The sequence below is a fragment of the Dromiciops gliroides genome, chromosome 3, assembly GCF_019393635.1.
Source record: "Dromiciops gliroides isolate mDroGli1 chromosome 3, mDroGli1.pri, whole genome shotgun sequence".
NCBI lineage: Eukaryota > Metazoa > Chordata > Mammalia > Microbiotheria > Microbiotheriidae > Dromiciops > Dromiciops gliroides.
In genome coordinates this window covers 586,632,037-586,651,297 of record NC_057863.1, presented here as the reverse complement: position 1 = coordinate 586,651,297, position 19,261 = coordinate 586,632,037, and the positions used below count along the sequence as shown (strand labels likewise).

The window sequence follows — 19,261 nt, the reverse complement described above, 5'->3', positions numbered from 1 at the left end:
AGTCTGTCTACCATACCTCACCTATAAAATGGGGATGACATTAGCACCTCCTTCACAGGGTTGTTATGAGGATCAAATGAGATCACATATGTAAAGTACTTTATAAACCTTAGTGTGCTGTGTGTTAGTTATTATTATTACAGACTACTTTTCCAGCTTCCTTATCTGGCCCACAGTCTTCTATCTCTCTGCTTTGGAAAAATTCTCACAATGGCAGATGACTTGTGTCTGAGGTTCAAGTCTCAGAGACAAGTTTTCTACTTGTCTTCTTGTCAGTATTTTGTTTCATATGGTGCTGGACCAAATCATAACACTCTATTTAGTAATGTACCATAACTCAAACAGGCTGTAACAGAATGTGTGTGTGGGGAGAGTGAGCCCCATATTTTGATGGTTCAAGACCACATCATTAATATGGTTTCATACACTGTCTAACTGGGCACAGCAGTGGTCTTAAAATAGCAATGTGACAGTAGCACCAACCTCTACAAAGTAATAAGAAACAGCTACCTGGAAGGACATGGGCACACAACACTATATATCTTCCAGACACATCACAACATGATAGAATATATTATCTTCAGTTACTCCTAGGCAGGGCTATTCATCCATCAAAACTACCCTTGTTCATTTCCTTTGGTAGAGAAGATTTTTCAGGAGCACACATTGCTTTTCAGGAAGATTATCATGAGGATGTTCAGGCATATATAGAGGAGATTCACTTGTGTAGAAAGCTAGAAACCTAAGGGGAAAAGATTAAAGGATAGCATTTTGGTAACAAATGGAGAAGAAACTGAGGTGATGTAGGGGAATCAGTAAAATACAAGCTACCAGACCAGCAAATCATATTGGATGATAAGTTTCTGATCCACTTCACAAAGCTAGCATGGAGGCAAAGTATAGTTACAATGGGGAATTTGAGTTATCCAGATATTTGCTAAAAGTCTCTGTTCAAAGCAGAGCAATGGAAAAAAATTTTTTTTGGTCTTGCCTTAATGATAATTTTGTCTTTCAGAAAATGGAGTAAATAAGGAGGGACACTATTATTCTAAACCTGATAATGGCCAAAAAAGACAAATTAGAGATTACCAGAACCTTGGGAGTAAAAAAAAAAAATGCCATCTCAAATTTAGTGGTAGTAAAGTGAGGAATTCCATGCATCTTGTATGTACACAAACATGGATGAGTAACATATAAATATTTTGCAAAGTATGAAGCAATATCCAAATATAAGATGTTATTATGGAGCATTCATACTCTTACTATTATAGCTTAACTTTATCTTACAAGTTTCTCTTTTAATTTCACTCTAGATTTCTGCATAGATTTCATTTTTCTCCTTAGCCTGCAGCATGTGTGGGATAGTGCTCAATCAGACTGGTGTGAGAATGAGGGTGTGATGATATGCTAATTTTACAGTCCCCATTCCTTAAATAAAATGTGTTCTGTTGCCTTGGATCTATTCACTGGTGCCGAGTGATTGGTGATTTGGCTCTGACATTAGTTTCCAAGCCACAACCCAAAGGAACACTGTTTCATTCAGATAGAGAGAAGGAGAAAGAGAGAGAGTGTGTGAGAGAGGTGAGTGCCGTTTTCTGTATTCATTCTTTATCTCTCCAGCAAGTTAAGGCTTTCTACCTTTGCTGATGAAGGTGACCCCTAATGGGCATGGTAAAGGTGAAGAAGGTGGGGGACCCCCAAAGTCTTCATTCCTCTTCCATTTATTCTTCTATCATGTGAGAATGAGGATTCCTTCTCACTGTGGAGAGGAAATTGTTAGGTATTTGCAGAAAACAAGAGTAAGGTTAGGAAGAAGGGGAGAAAAAAAAGCATTTGTCTCAATCCCAAAGCATAGAATTCCTCACATTTTCCATCACCCCCATTAAAACTTTGCTGCCTATTTCTCTCTTCACTACAAAGTAAAACCAGGGTGAAGACACTAATTTTCTGTTCATCTTCTTTGTTCCACCCACTATATCTATCTATCTATCTATCTATCTATCTATCTATCTATCTATCTATCTGTATGTGTGTATGTATATATGTATATGTATGTGTGTGTATATATATGTGTGTGTGTAAATATATACATACACATATCTATCTCTATCACTTTCTCTATCTCTATCTCTATCTCTATCTCTATCTCTATCTCTACCTCTATAAAAAACCATAAGATTCTGTGCTCCATCCTTTTCTTTGACAAGACTCTTTCCCTTAGTGATAGTATCACCAAGGCTTCGGCAATCATTTTATAGTATATTTCATTAATAGAATCATAGAATTTAGAGAACCTATTATTATACTGAACTGCCTTTCATGAATAAATCCTTAATCTATCCAATTTGATTTCTTCCTTGAACTCTGATCCTGTTTTCCAAATGGCCTGTTGGATAACTCTTGGTATCTCACTGGTATGTAAAATTATCATGTCCTACACTTAACTCATTGGCCCCTCAAAGCCTATTTCCTTGACTTTCTTTATTTTTTTTCTTTTTTTTCTTTTCTTGTCTTTCCATTTTTTACTTTGCTTTTTCTTTCACCCTCCTATTCCTTTGCCTTCTATAGGACCTCTAATTTCATTGTTGAATGACAGGGTAATTCTAAAAGTACAAACCAGCCCCTGCTTTGTGATTTATTATCATAGATTTGATCAGGAAAAATGAGATATTAAGTGAATCACCCAGGATGATACAGCTAGGGTATCACAACTAGTCTTCTTTTTTTTTTTTGCTTTGCAGGGCAATGGGGGTCAAGTGACTTTCCCAGGGTCACACAGTTAGTTAAGTGTCAAGTGTCTGAGGCCAGATTTGAACTCAGGTACTCCTGAATCCAGGGCCGGTGCTTTATCCACTGCACCACCTAGCCACCCCTACAACGAGTCTTCTAATTACACTGAATTTTAATTTTGGAGTCTGTTTTTTGCAAATATGTTTGCGGGGGTGGGGGGGTGGGGGGGTGGTGTTGTTGAAAATGACCTTGACTAGGGCAATGTCAGTTAGAATGAATAGCATGAATTTGAATGATATTTCAGAGGAAGAGTGTAGTTCATTTGAAAAAGATATGAAGTTTTTAGTAAACTGTGCTTCAAGTGAATTAGCAGTCTGATATGGCAGTCATGAAAGACAATGGAATCTGAGTTGAACGAAGAGATGTATAGCATCCAGAATGAGGAATGTGCTGGCTTCCACTGTATTCTGACTTGATCAGACCACATCTGGGTCCCTGATAAAAAAGAAATAAAGGGAGGAAGGAAGGAAAGAAGGAAGGAAGGAAGGAAGGAAGGAAGGAAGGAAGGAAGGAAGGAAGGAAGGAAGGAAGGAAGGAAGGAAGGAAGGAAGGAAGTGAAAAATAGCTTGCTTCAGTTTGTATTCAGAAAATATCTGTTATTTCTTTGGATATGGATTGCTTCATCATGGGTCCTTTGGAATTGTCTTGGATCATTGTATTGTTAAGAACAGCTATGGTTCTTCATTGTACAATATTGGTGTTACTGTGTACAATGTTCTCCTGATTCTGCCCACTTCACTTTGCATCAGTTTATGTCTTTCCAGGTTTTTTTCCCCTGAAATCATCCTGCTTGTCATGTCTTATAGCACAATAATATTTCATCAAAATCATATAAGACAGCTCTCAGCAAGCATTTATTAAGGTATATTATCCACTAGGCACTCCTTTGGGCACTGAGGATACAAAAAAAAATGAAATAGCTGTGTGTACGTAATAACATTTACACAGAGAAAGAAATGTGAAACATACACAAAGTAAATACAATACAATTTTAGGGGGACATAGGGTATTATATAATAGCTAGTAGCTATGATATGTATGTATATTATATGCATGTATTATTATATTCATCATGCCCGTCCTGCTACTCTTATAAGAGGCTTATGTTTATCTCTATATTTCTCTGACAATGCCAGGGCTTTCTATTCCAATTTCTGACCAGAAATCATGGAAACCACTCTGAGAAATGTTCTGATGAAAACTCTTGAGGATATTATAGAAGAGGAGCTCAAGAAGTTTAAATTCCAGCTGGAAGACCCTCCATTGAAGGATTTTGACCCCATGCCCCGGGGCCAGCTGCATCCTGCCCAGGCTGTGGATTTGGCAGAATTGCTGATTGGGCATTATGGGGTAAAATATGCAGTAGAAATGACTAAAGCAGTTCTTGAAATCATAAACCATCAGGACCTGGCTGAGAAGCTCGAGGAAGCCATTGAGAAAGGTGAGTACAGGTCTGACTAGAAGCCTTGTTCCTCATTTAGGGTCTCTACCCTATTCTCTTTTTAGAGATGGAAAAACAACAACAAAACAGAACAAATAAATAAAAACGACAACAACAAAACCCTCTTATTTTTCAGTGGGATATTCTAGTTACCATTTGGTTAACTCTTTTATAAAACAAAGATATTTATTTGATTTGAAGTCATCTCAGAGGATAAATCCATGGACTCATTCTCAGGGTATCTGAATTCAAATTTTGCTTTTGCCACTTAGTAGCTGTGCATGGATTGCCAGTCTGAGCCTTAGTTTCTTTATCAGGAAAATGGGAGTGGGTTAAATGAGGTAATGTATGTGAAACACTTTGCAAACTTTTAAAAAAGCACACTTTGCATGTCAGGTATTTTTCTTCGGACTTCTTTTCTCTGGGACTCTCCTACCCAGTTAAGCTATCTAATTCTTCCTGGTTTATCTTCCCTGAAAGCCAGCCTACAACCTGGAGTAGTAAAACCTCACTTTGACTTTATATGGTTGCCTCAGGGTTTCTAAGCACTTTCTTCACAATCCTGTGAGATATCTGAGTTCCAGATCAGTTTCCACATTTTACAGGTGAGTAAACTGAGACTAAGAGAAATTAAGTGATTAACTAAGGGTTATTTAGATGGTAAGAGTCAAAACTGGCATTTCAAATCTACAAGCAGTCCAATCCAGTAAGCATTTGTAAAATACCTACTATGTGCCAGGCAAAGTGCTAGCTAGGTGCTTGGGATACAGTGACAAAAGGGAAACAGTTCTTACCTTCAAGGAACATGAGTACATATGAACCTAGATCTCCTTTATTTAAGTCTCAGCCTTCAGTTCAGTTTTGTCCAAATCACTGTGACCCCACTCAGAGTTTTCTTGGCAAAGATACTTTGCCAATTACTTCTCTAGTTAATATACAAATGAGAAACTGAGGCAAACAGGGTGAATTGACTTTCCTAGGGTCACACAGCCAGTAAGTGTCTGAGACTGGATTTGAACTCAGGAAGATGAGTCTTCCTGACTCCAGGCCTGTTGGTCTACCCAATGAACCACCTATCTGCCCTTATTCAAGTCTAGCTGCTCCATAAAAATATGATGGAACAATTAGAGCGTCATTCTCTATTGCAACATGAGTGTTTCACTATAACTAACCCAATTACCCTCCTCATTCCCAGAGTACATAGAGACTCAGTAGTTTAGCATAGTACATGACACACAGTAAATAGTTAATACATGCTAGTTTACTCACTGTGTAGCACAGAACTAGAGTCTTCCCTGTTATGTTTTGAACTCCCAGATATATAGAAGTCCTCTAATGTAAAATGTCAGGGCCCATGGTACACTATGCGAGGTCTGCCTTTTCTTTCCCTGTGTCCCAGCAGAGAGTAGGAGAAGGAGAAAGATAACTCCAAGAAAACTCAGTGTATATTTGAGGGTGAGGAGAGTGGAGTAGGGGAAAGTGAATCCTTTTTCTATGTTTGTAGGGGATTGAATGCTTGTGTGCATGTGCACATGCATATTTTGTTTGGGAGTGGAGAGGGATGATGAAAGTATATGCAGGACTGCCTTTGTTCTGGTTCAACGTATATGTGTGTGTATGTGTGTGTGTGTGTGTGTGTTTTGTGGTTTTGGGTGAGAACATATCCTGAGAACTTATGAGAAACCACTCTTTTCCCACTGTTTCTAAACTCATTCTCTGCTCCTCTCATCTCACTGCCCTCTCCCATAATCTGCCACTCTATTCTCAGCACTCTACCTGTTTTTTCAACAATCCTTAGCCCTAGGTTTTTGGCTTTGATGCTTCTCCTTCTAAGTGAAGGCAGTGGACACCTAGTTCCTATCCGTCTTCAGCTGGATCCTGAATTTAGGGAGTGATCAAATAAGCAGGAACAGACAGTTAGTAGAAGAGCAAATTCTATATTTGGGAATATCTGCTCCCTCAGTAAAGAGATGAGTATTTCCTCATTGATGCCCATGGTCAAATGGGGTAAGGAGGGATCTGGGAGTCTCTATAACTTACCCTTATATTTCCTCTGCAGCTGCAAAATCCAAAAAACCAGAAGATTCTGACCATGATGATCAGGGACCAGAGGATCGCAGCAGAAAGTCAAGAAAAGAAAACCCAGTTTCACAGCCTCTTGGAGAAGCAGCAATGAATGGTAAATTCAATTTCCTAAATTAGGTTGTAGCCTCTTGTCCAGGGCCCTAGGATGGTGATACTCTAGTCAGTGTCATGCTCATCAGTAGTGGTTCCCTGACCTTCAATTATTTGTTTCCTTCAACTGAGTTTGTAATCTGAGACCAGATAGGATGGTTCTATGAAGGCAGTCACACTTCAGGGGCACCAGCTCAGTCAGTAAGTGAGAGGGAAATAGCCAGAGGGAGGGGTTAAATTAAGAAGAAGCAGGATTAAGGGACAAAGTTAATGTGGGGGCTGGCCAAAAGTATGTAGGGATAAGGAGCTTAGAAAAACGTGGGAGAAGACCAGTGAGCAGGGTACCTGGATGGCCACTGGGGCCTATAGTAGCTAGATGGTGGGACAATGAAGAGGTAAGATACAAGCAGATAACGTTGAGAGCAGAGTCACAAAAACCTTTTCAGAGATAATTAATAGCTTAGAACAGCTACTTTTTGCATTGGGATTTTGGCAAGAATCTGCTAGTTTTAAATCAGACATAAGTAGGTAAACAAACTGTAGAAAAAAGGTGGAGAAAAAGGTAGAAAATCTGTTATTAAAGGAAACACTTCATTTAGGACCCACACGAACAGAGCCCCTGCTCAGTGAAGAGATGTTTTGCTCAGAGTTCTACAGCAAGAACCACAGAGGACTGAGAATTTCACTTTCAATAGGTATGGAAGATGAGAATACTTCAGTGAGCCAGAGACTATGCTGATATATTGCAAGGGGTTGAAAAGAGACTGAGTGCCGAGGAAATGGAAACATTGACTGTAGGCAACTTTTTCGTGTTCAGTGGTAAAGGAGAGAAGAGTGATGGGTGGCTGTGCTAGTAAATAGTTAATAACTAGATCTCTAAAACAAATTATGCACAACACACTTTTAAGCTGAATCTGCTTTATTAATATTTCCCCCACCATTTTAAAATCTAGATGATTAGCAAACATTAAACAAATCATAGCATTTGCAATTTTTCAAGTGTAATTGTTTACACTGAAAAATCAACAGTTTGTTCTTGCAAGCTGTTTTGAGCTGGTTCTAGCATACCCCAGGAATGGGCTAATAGCTCTCTTTTCCTCTGCTTTCCAGTGTTTTTCCTTGGGGGTTAATATTCCTCATTCCGCATCATCTTTGCCAAACTTGGCCCAACACCTCTATTTTAGCCAGATATGGCCCTAGTCTAAACCTGTCTGGGAAAGTATTTCTTCTTGCAAAGGGAAAGCTGAATGATTTCATTAATGATCCTGCATCTCCATACTCGTATAACCCACTTTGTCTGCTTGACAAGTCAGGTCTTGCTTCTCTTTCCTTAAACTGAAACTTATCATCTCTTTCCCTGTCTGCCACTGATCATTTTCTGCTTCTCTCCATGAAACTCTGTTGTCTTCTCCAGTGTGAAAAGAGTTAATGGAACTTACCCTGTTGTAACCTAGGAGGGGGGAGAGGCAGCATGATTTAGTAGAAAGTACATTATCTCTGGAGTCAGAGAATCTGAGTTTGACCTTCCTTCTCCCACTCCATACTTCTTGTCCATATTCACTTGGGTATGCCTTTTGATCTCCTCATCTGACTCAGTTTCCTCATCTGTAAAATGAGGGGTTTGGACTAGTTGTCTTATGAGGTTCCTTCCATTTCTCAGTCTGTGATCTTACCTTATGATCAGAGCAAAGATCTAATTATGACTCTGACCTCTTCTCTTCTCTTCTTTTCTCTTCTCTTTTCTTTTCTCTTCTCTCCACTCCTCTCCTCTCCTTTCCTCTCCTGCCCTCTTTCCTACACCAGCAGGAAAAGTTATGTGTTCTTTGCAGGGGTTTTCCAACCAAATTTGCCAAGGCTCAGGAAGAGTGAATGGGTTATAAGGTCAGGATAGCTGAGCCTCAGGCTTCTTTTAGAGATATGCCCAACTCCTCTCAATACTATGTTATGGGAGACCCTACCCTGGGTTGGAAAAAAAAAATATGCTTATTGAAACTTAGTGAAAAATCCATGTCATGCACAGATTCTGATTAGGGTTGGGTTATGAACCAGCCTAGTTCATAGCCTGTGCTTTTCTAGGTGATAAAGGATAAAAGACAAATTCTATTTATTATCTGCTCTGTTGTATTTGACAGGTGGGGATCTCAGGGGTAGTAGAGTTGAATTACATTATCAGGACAGGAAAGGAAGCAGGGTTGGGGTTGGGGATGGAGTTCAGGTTAGGACTAGACTTGGGGCTAGGATTCTGCCCATGATGGGCCCAGACTCCATGTCTCCAAGATATGCATTTCTTTTATGTGGTAGTCTTCTCTTGTGTCTCTGATGTGGTACCTTCTGTCACTTGATTAGATTATAGAGACATCTACATAACTCACATGAGAAAAAAGCTGCAGGCCATGGATGAAGAAGATGCTCCCTTCAGGCCTGGTGAAAGATACCTCCAGCTTCAGCTGGAACCTCCAAGTCAATGCAATTCAAATAGCATCAGTCTTGAAACCCTGTTTGATTCTGATACAAACACATCCAATGCTCCTCAGACTGTAGTGCTGCAGGGGCCTGCGGGCATTGGAAAGTCAATCCTTGTTAGGAAGGTCCTTCAAGGCTGGGCAGCTGGTGCCCTATACCCTGGTAGGTTTGATTATATCTTCTATGTTGGCTGCCAAGAGGTGAGCCTTCTGAGAGAAAACAGCCTGGACCAGCTCATCACTGTGTTGTGTGGGGATAACAATGCTCCCATTAGTGACATTCTCAGGCAACCACAGAGGCTCCTCTTTGTCCTGGATGGCCTTGATGAACTACAGTTCCTTTCTGCTGAACCAAGTGCTGATTTTCATCCTAAAGTCAAGGAAAAAGAGTCTGTGTATGTCCTGGGTGATTTAATACAAAAGGAGCTGCTTCCAGAGTCAACCCTGCTCATCACAATCAGGCCCCTGGCTCTGGAGAAGCTAGAGCCTTGGCTGATGTATCCACGCCATGTCAAGGTACTAGGCTTCTCCCAAAATCAGAAGAAGGAGTATTTTAACTTATATTTCATGAACAGGGACCTGGGAAAGAAGGCCTTTGAGTTTGTGCAAAAAAAACAAGGTTATCTCCAATGAGTGCTGTGCCCCTCTCATGTGCTGGATCATCTGCTGCTGGATGAAGCAACGGCTGGAGCAAGGCAAGTCTATGACCAAGGACCTCAAGAACAGGACTGACATTTACATGGCTTATATTTCCACTTTTCTGCCAAGTGAGAAAAGTTCACCCAAGGCTACTCGACATCCTGCCCTGCGAGGCCTGTGTTCCTTGGCTACTGAAGGCATCCAGAGGCAGAAGATCCTGTTTACAGAGGGAGATCTGAGGAGGCACAACTTGGATAGAATGGACATCTCCTCAGTCCTGAATGTGAGTGGTTCCCAAGAGGGGCTCAGTGGCACAATATTGTATAGTTTCCGACATCTTAGCTTCCAGGAGTTCTTCAATGCTATGTTCTACCTACTAGAGGAGAAGATTTCTGACAGGGAAAGCCAGAATCTGAAGGAGCTGATGGAGAAACAGGAGGCATCGGGGACTATGCACTTTCTCTATGGCCTCCTAGAGAAGGAGAATGAGAAGAATCTGGAGTTTAAGTTCAACCTCCAAGTCTCACTGCCACTAAGGAAGGAGGTGGAGATGTTAAAAAGAAGAGTGGGTAGAGTGAGAGACACTATATCCCAGATATGTAGAAGCTGTGAAGAAAGATTGCCTACCAGGTCACTTTCTGTCTCTTGTCAAATGACCACCAATTCTTGAAAATTACCATGGACAACCAGGAGTTCTATTTCTTAGTTGTAAACACACAGCCAAAAGTCCTAGTGAAGCACCCTTATTCCCCTTTATTCCAAAGTCTCTGGCCCTACCTCTTCCCTCATCACCCATTTTCAGCAAACAGGACCCTATCCCTGCTCACATCCATTTCATCCCATGTTTCATCACTTTCTGTGCTCAACTCTTTTCCTAGCACATAAAAATAAACACACATGTATGCAAACATACTACACAGAGACTGTCATGCACATAGACATGCATAAGTATAGTCATATATATACACACATTCAAATCTAGTTTTATATACAAGGTAGATATATGTATATATACATATGTGTGTATATATGTATATGTATATATATACATAGAGAGAGATAGAGATATAGGTAGGTATATAGACATTATAAATAATAGATGTTGACATTTGGGCATATAATGACACAAACATGAAATTATGAAATTAACAGATCACAAAAACCAAAGATGCATAGTTCATGCTTTGGGGGTACAGTGCTGGGATCCAGAAAGATCTCAACAGTCTAGGACATTGGGCTAAATCTAACAAAAATAAATGTGATTGTGGGACATGGGCCTGAGCTGTAGAAGAATAAGATGGAGGAGGCATGGATAGATAGGAATTTGGAAGGAATCTGGGGGTTTTATTGGACTGTAAGTTCACTATAATCACTATAAATCAACCAGTGTTCTATGGTAGTCAAAAAATTTTGGTAGATGTCTGGACTCCATTAAATGAGGCATAGCTGTGAGGAGCAAAGAGGTGACAATCCCACTGTACTTTTTCCTAGTCAGACCACATTTAGATCTTGGGGCCCAGTTATGAGGCTGCCATTTTAGTAGATATAGACATTGGTGTAGACAGAGGCATAGACAGACATGTACGTATACACCTGAGTACACCCAGGATCTTTGACAACTTCCTCTCGTTTCTCAAAGGAGATCCTGCTTTCTCTGAGAATCCTACAGTCCTGAACTGTTGTGAGGCTACCCCAATAAGGTAGGCTGCCCTACTTTGTTTCAGTAGATATCCCAGCCCTTGTTACAAGGATTGCTTATTGCTTTGGTGAAGGAAACAGAACCCTGGCTAGATCCCCTACCTCTTAGGAAGAGTTACAAGAGAACCAAAGCTGTGAGTATCAAGGTTAAAAGAGTAGTTTGTTTGGGGGACCATCACTGAACACATTTCAAACTCTTGCTGTGATTCAGATTATCACAAATGATTCATGCCTTTTGCTTAAAAGTTTTCCCTGTTGCCCTTGTTTCTTTGATCTGTTCTTCCATTCCTGAGGGTCCTCTTAACTTTTAAGCTTTCAAATGTATGAATTAAACATGTCGAATTAAAGGCTCTTGTTTTTCACATCACTGTATGATTTGACATAAAAAAAAAATGCTGGCCATCTACATGCCCTGAACTGCTGCAACACAATGCAGAACTCTCTAACCCTGAAATTTTGAATTTGTCTTTTTATCTTCCATCGTACTTTTGTCCTAAGTCATTTACTAAGTGCTTAGTATGTGTCAAGCACTGAGATAAATTCTGGGAATTATAAATATAATAAAAAAAGAAAGACAGACCCTGACTTCAAGGAGCTTATAGTCTAATGGAGGAAGGCACAGTGTACCCAGGAGTCCTTCTCTCTGATTTTGATGGCATTCTGAGTTTTTACGTGGAAAGGACCTTTTCAAGCTGCCTGAGTTCTACTAGTCCTCTGAAAATTTTTGATATATACACTGTCTCCTGGTCTCAAATAATGTAAGGGGAAGTCCAAGGGGCCAGCCTGTATTGCTGCTCCTGCCTTGTGGAGTTTATGTAGCCTGGCTTATAATTCCTGTATATAGGAAGCAACAGAGGCATTTCCCCCCACTAACAATGCATATATTGAGGAAAAAGGCTTTGCTTGGATAGGAAGATGGCTAAAAAGCATCTCATAAGGTGATATATGTAGTTCTCCCCTTGGCCTGCTGCACAGATAGAACAGTGCCAAGGGTAGAATATCAGGCCACTTCAAATGAGTTTCAGTGCACAATTTGCCAGTCATGCTCGTAAGCTCTTTATTCATACATTCCACCTGGCCTGAGTTTTGTGGGTGTTAGGCTGTATGGAACTTTGGAGTAACTCCCAGGAAAGAGTAAATTTGGGACAGAACAGAATCAGTAAAGTGTGTGCCTTTGTCAGAATCAATGCAGGTTGGTGGGCCAAAGCGAGGGACTATTTCTTTGAGGAGAATTTTGGCAACAAATGTAGACATGGCTTGGGGACATGGAAAAACATTTACCTACTGAGTGAGTTGATCAACAATAACAAGACATAACTTATAATGTCTCACCTTAGGCATTGTGATATAATGAATTTGTAGATGCTCAAAAGGTGTATATGCTAAAGGATGTCCTCCATAAACTTTAGCCTAGAAGGCATGTTGATTATAAGTCTGAAAGACAGGGCAAGAGGCACAAACCCTAGAGGCCACATTAGTAACTCCAGGGGCAATCCAAACCCTTTTTACTGAGTCCACAATTCCTTGTGTGCCAAAATGGTCTTTTCTGTGATTAGATAGGCAGACCTGACAGTAGAAGCTCTGGGGAAGAAGTGGCTTTCCCTCCGAAGTCACCCAGACCCCACTGACTTCTTTAGCCTTGAATTTCTTTTTCCATTTCTCTACTTCAGACTTATCATAAATAAGAGAAATGGAAACATCATCATCAGAAGAAAGATTAAATACATGTCCAGGGACTTCCAAAGCAGCAAGCTTAGAAGCAACAGCAGCAGCTTGTGCATTCCCTTTTTGAGGCAGGGTCACTTTTTCCTGTATGAACAGGACAATGAACAATAGCTATAGCAGATGGGAGTTTTAAGGCAGATAGGAGATCTTTAATAAATTCTCCATTAGCAATAACTTTGCCAGCAGAGGTTAAAAATCCTCTCTGCAGCCTTAACATTCCTACAGCATGGCAGATACTGAATGTGTATCTGGAATCAATGTAAACTAGCACTTTTTCCTCTGGCTAGAGAACAGGCTTGTGTGAGAGCCACAAGTTCAGCAGCCTGCACACTAAGATGTGAAGGCAGAGAAGCTGCCCAGATAGCATCATAATCAGAAACTACAGCCGCACCTGTATGGCAGATTCCCTCATGCATAAAAGAGGATCCATCAGTATAGAAAATAAAATCAGGGTTCTCTAAGGGTGTGTCAAAAAGATCATCATGAGTTTTTTCAGCTATGTCAACTAGGGAGGTGGAGTTATATAAAGGCTCTCCTGAGAATGGCAGGTCAGTAAGCAGTGTTGTTGGGTTAAGGACTGTACAATATTTTAAAGTGATTCTCTCATTTCCTAGCAGGGTTACTTCATACCTAGTGAGCCTTGGATCTGAAAAAGCCTGTGTCCTATGACACAGTAAGAGAGCCTCAACTTCAAGAGGGCACTGCATGATTAGAGGGTTACCTAAGCCCAGATCAGAGGCTTTGTCTACCAAAAGAGCAGTAGCCGCCAAAGCCCAAAGGCCAGGTAGTGGTCTAGCAGCTACAGAATCAAGTTGAATAGAATAATAAGCTATTGGATGTTGGACAGGTCCTAATTTTTTAGTCAGGACCCCAGAAGCTAGTCCTCTCTGTTCATATACAAAAAGAGTAAAAGACTTACTGTAGTCTGGGAGTCCTAGTGCAGGTGCTGATAACAAGGCCTGTTTTAATTCTGTTATAGCTGAAAGATGCTGGGAATCCAGCTGTAAGGTTCTAGAACAGAGTTTTTGGTTAGAGATGTAAGAAGTTTAGTAATTTCTTTCTTTCTTTTTTTTTTTTTTTTGGTGAGGCAATTGGGGTTAAGTGACTTGCCCAGGGTCACACAGCTTGTACGTATTAAGTGACTGAGGTCAGATTTGAACTCAGGTACTCCTGACTCCAGGGCCAGTGCTTTATCCACTATGCCATCTAGCTGCCCCAAAGCTTAGTAATTTCACCAAAAGAAGGTATCCATTGTCTGCAATATCCAGCTGCTCCCAGAATAGCCCTTAGCTGCTTCTTAGAACAGAAGGTTGTTGAATAGTTTGGACACGCTTAGGAGAGATGGATCATGTGCCAGTGGCTAAAACAAAACCCAAATATTCCACCTGAGGTAGACACCATTGTACTTTAGACGTACAGACCTTATGGCCTCATTTGTGCAGCTCTCATAACAGATGGCAGCCGTCTTCCTGGCAAATCTCAGCATTAGGTGCAACCAGGAGTAAGTCATCTACATATTGGACTAAAGTGCAACATTTAAATGTAATAAAGGTTAAATCCTGTTGCAAAATTTGAGAGAATAGTGCAGGACTGTTAACAAACCCCTGTGGGAGTCTGGTCTAAGTCCACTGTGTATTTTTCCAGGTGAAGGCAAACAGGTATTGGGATGAAGTGGGAGACCATGGTCTTTTTAAGCTAAGGTATTTCCAAAGTCTGGTTGTCCAAGGTAACATACTTTTAGTGTTTGAGGCTAGGCAAGAAATGAAGCAAAAATGCCCTCTTTTACTTAGTCAAAAAAAAAAAAAAAAAAAGAAAGAAAGAATCAATCTGGAAGGGAAATAGCCTCAATAGTTTCTAGGCAAAATAGAAACAATTGCTATTTACCTTCATTCTGAGCCATCAAATCCCAAACAATGGCCATGTGAGATTTGGTCTGGGACCTACTATTGCCAATCAGTGAGAGCCAGAGTGATTTTGCTTTAAGGCATGTTCAAAAATATCATAAATGAAATTACAGGGGGTGAAAGAGCTAATTTTCCCAGTTTTTTAAATGATAGAATAAATTATTAGGGAAGAGGAAAAAAAAAAGAAATCTAGCCTACAAACCCCAAGATATCTTGTGAGGTTTTAGTGATCAAAATTTTTATTCCTTTCGATAAAGCAACCCCAGGTAAGGTTTTGATTCCCTATGTGGATGGAGGAAGAGGAAGGAAAGGGGAAGGAAAGAAGGAGAAAAGGAAGAAAGAAAAGGAAGGAAGGAGGAAAGCAAGAAAGAAAAGGAAGGAAGGAAGGAAGAAAGAAAAGGAAGGAAAGAAGGAAAGAAGAATATTCAATAGAGTCATAAGTTGAATCATAGTTCTAGAATTGGCATAGAATTCACATGCCGTTGTATCCAATGCTATGCTGAAATTTTCTTACTCCTCTTACACTGAGGGAAGGTGTGACAAACACAAGGCCCCAGAATGGTAGTAAGTGGTGAAGGTAGGATTTGAATTCAGGTCTTTGGACTTTAGTATCAGTTTTCTTTTCACTGTACCAAGCTGCTACCCATGTGCAAGTAGATAAGTTGTAGTGGACATTGCTCTGTGGATATGAATTGGACAAAACTGCCACTGAAGCCCTTTAGAACTCTAAAACTGTTGTGAAAATTTCTAAGTCATAGAGTTAGATGAATAAAAAAACCCAAAGTCTCCATGCCAAACAAAATAGGTTTATTGAGATAGGAATCCTGACTCACAATGAAGCCAGTCTCAGGTCTAGGACCCAAAGACTTCACGATCCATGAATATTTATACCCTAAGTCAAGAAGTGCAATGTTTGCTATAATGGCATCTGTTCTCCTATATAATCTTATAGCATCATATTCTTTTTTAAAGGCATATGGGGTAAATATTTGCATTTTATCTGCCTCAAATATACCTCAAATATGAAGAAATTACATGCATTTCCACCCTTAATTGCATATATTTCATCCTTCAATAGCATACTTAACATCATCATTTGCAATAAACACTTTTCATAGACTTTTGTATTACCTTTAACAATTTTGATTGGTTTATTCCATCTGTTTTTAGTAAGTCAACCTTTAATTGGATTACACATTTTTTACCATTATAATGTAACTTGCATTAAGTATGTTTCTAACATTATTAGTTATTATTCATCTTGTCCCTAGTTAAAGCAAACTAGACCTATACTTAATTCCTTATCACCTAAACTTCTACATCATACTATATAATATAATGAAGTTACAAAAATGTTTTTGTAAATTACCTACATAGAACAGAAGTAGACCAAAGTCTACTTTTAAAACTTTTCCAATAGTCTATCACTCAATGCATTATCAGCTACTAAAGTCTAAAATCAGTAAGAAACCTAGGACTGGGGAAAATTTTCATTCACAAAACCCTATAATTCTGTGATTTTGATACATGTAAAGGAGTGCTCCTGACAAAACTGAATTCAATTTCATTCCACAAACATTTGATAAATGCCTACTATAAGTGAAGTACTATGTTAGGCACTGGGAATAGAAAGACAAAAAAATGACACAGTTACTTCTCTTTGGGAGCCTTCCTTCTCTGGGGGGAATATAAGATATATGCAAATAAGAACAAATATAAAATAATTTCAAAAGGGAAAGAATGCTATTAAAATGGGTACAGGACATCAAAGTCTTTTTGTAGGAGGTGGCACCTAAGCTATGTTTTGAAGGGTACCAGGAAGTCAATGAGGCAGTGCACATAAGAGACCAGTTGGAATTACAATTGGAGATGGAGTATTATTATGTAAAGAGAGAGTCCACATTCAGCTTGGTTAATCATGGAAAGAAGGTTGAGGAGGAGGAGAAGAGAGGAGAGTTATGTTGTGTTGAGGGCTAAGACAAATTGGGGCAAGCATGCCCAATTCTTTGGGTGTAGGCCTCCATCAGTCATGGACGACCATGGATCAGCACCTTGAAGAGCTACAGGCCACAGTGTGGCTGTGCAGTCCAATATGGAAGCTGTAGCTTCTGAGTGACTTATAACTGGTAACTGCCACATCCCGTGTTGTATCTACCCCATGAGGAGTAGCTGGAGTGTCCTCTCCAGGGCACTGGCCTGGGTGGATCAATTGGAAAACAAGCTATTGCCCATGTAGCAGGTTTTCCCTCTTGGTGACATTGGTGGATCCAAAGGAGAGGCAGAGCCAATATAGTTTGGCACCAGTGCCGCTGAAGGAATTGTCAGAGGGATGTGATGTCCAACATCCAACTGCCTAAGGCACTCTGACTCCTGATTTTTCCTTGGGGTTAACTCCTGAAGCCTTTCCCATATATATGTGTATATATACATATATATATATACACATACAAACACACACACACACACACACACACACACACACACACACACATATATATATAATTCTTTGGGTACTCACTGTGAAAGACCATGTTTGGTAGGAGGAAATGGTGCAACAACCACACTTTAATTAAACACTGAGAGTATGGGGGAAAAAAGCCTAGAAAGGCAGACATGTTTCAATAAGCGATAGAGGCAGATAGCATTTTGGGAAACAGTAAATGGAAAGGTGAACGAAGGCAGGCAGTGTGGGGAAAAAGCTGGGGAGGGGAAGAGGCAGAGAATATCACTCATATAACCTTTGATAAGAGTTGGGTACACTCAGCGGCATGAACCTAATGGAGATGGAAGACTGTTCAGAGGGTAGGAGTTTGAGGCCTCTTTTTAATAGGACTTTTTGGGAAACAGACCAACTCTTATCTGTGCAATCTTGGGGTTACTTCATGAACATATTCAAGTACTCTCAAAGTATCAGCAACTTTTTGATGTTTTCCTGGTCTGGAGGATTTGTAGAGGTCTGGATTTTATCTGGAATTTGCATACCTTAGGACAAGAAGCCTTGGTATGCAGTGCCAGATGATTTCCACTGATTTGGCACACATTACCAGGGTGTGAATTTTAGTTAATATATGATACAGTTTGTAAATTATGCTCCTCTGATCTTTGGGACAACTTGGACATGACTTCCAGCTTCCTCTTTGCGATCTTATTTCCTGCTAAAACTTATTTACTATATAGACTACAAGGGGAGGGGATGGTCAAGGGGGACTAGAACAAGATACAATTTTAACATAGGCTCCTTCATAGGTAGATCCTACAAAGAGAAATTCATACTGACCTTCTCTAGGACAGTGTCAGGGTGGGGGCCTTATCTTCCTCCAGAGAACCAAGCAATACTTAGGGACTTGGGAGTCACTGATGATTAGCACAAAAGGGCTACATGCTGGAAAGCAGGCAGCCAGGAAGACTGACATGTGAACCATCCACAGCTGTGACTTTCTGTAATGCATATATACTGCCAAGATGGAATTTAATGAATAAAAGGTGACAAATGTACTGACCAGCAGCAGGATGGTTTGAGTGGCTCTGGGCTCAGGGGATACTCTAGAATTGACACTGCTACCATGAACATACTTTACTGTCTGGAAGTGTTTTTTCAGGGCAAATACCATATAGATACTGGTTGAAACTATTATTCCCACACATATAATGTCAGGAAGGGAGAATATAAATACATACATGAGTATACCAAATGAGCTCTGAAATGAAAAAGAACAATAAATAAAATCATGTATCTCAGTGGTGTTTTTGCTTCCTTTTGGCCCTCTTATATACATAAGAAGAATGATATTTATGAGTAGATGAAAAGTCCAGCAGAAGAGACATGACGGGACAATAAACTTTGTGAATTTTTCTTTGAATTCTGTCCACCTGTAGCTCCCAGAACTGATGGTGATGGCCTGGAAACCAGTTAGGAGACAGGTTGTGCTGCGAGAAAGGCTTCGGGCTACTCGGTGAAGGTAAAAGACAAGTTTACATCCCACATCATCCAGAAAATTTTTAAGCCCAAAAGTAGACATTGTCTGAGGGATCCCTTTAGAGAGAAGCACCAAGTCATTGACAAAGGCTAAGTGACTGAAAAGTAAGTCTATGGGTCTCAGTTTGGGACCAAAGAGGAAGGTGATTATGTAAAGACAAAAGAAGAAGGAATTTCCCACAGTCCCAACTATGATTTGTGAGAGAAAGAAGATTCTTAATGCTGTATTAATAGCATTCATTTTTGTTGTTGTTGTTGACTAGAGGAGGAAAATAACAGTCAGAACTGGGAGATACTGGACAGAAACATAAGGGATTAATAATATTCTTTGATATAGCAGAATTAACTTCATGTGTTGAATACAGTGACCATTCAGTCCCACCCAGAAGAGGTATAGGGAATGTCTCAATACCACCAGACGAACTATTGGGAGTCTATGGTAGATGCTAGG

The 19,261-nt window shown here is 40.0% G+C and overlaps 1 protein-coding gene across 1 annotated transcript; it reads right to left on the bottom strand.

Moving 5' to 3' along the window:
• Nucleotides 1-18,127: 18,127 nt before the first annotated feature.
• On the bottom strand, nucleotides 18,128-19,051 carry LOC122748114 (vomeronasal type-1 receptor 1-like). The gene has a single exon (XM_043993821.1). The coding sequence runs from the start codon at nucleotides 19,049-19,051 to the stop codon at nucleotides 18,128-18,130; it is 924 nt and encodes a 307-aa protein (XP_043849756.1).
• Between the last annotated feature and the right edge of the window lie 210 nt (nucleotides 19,052-19,261).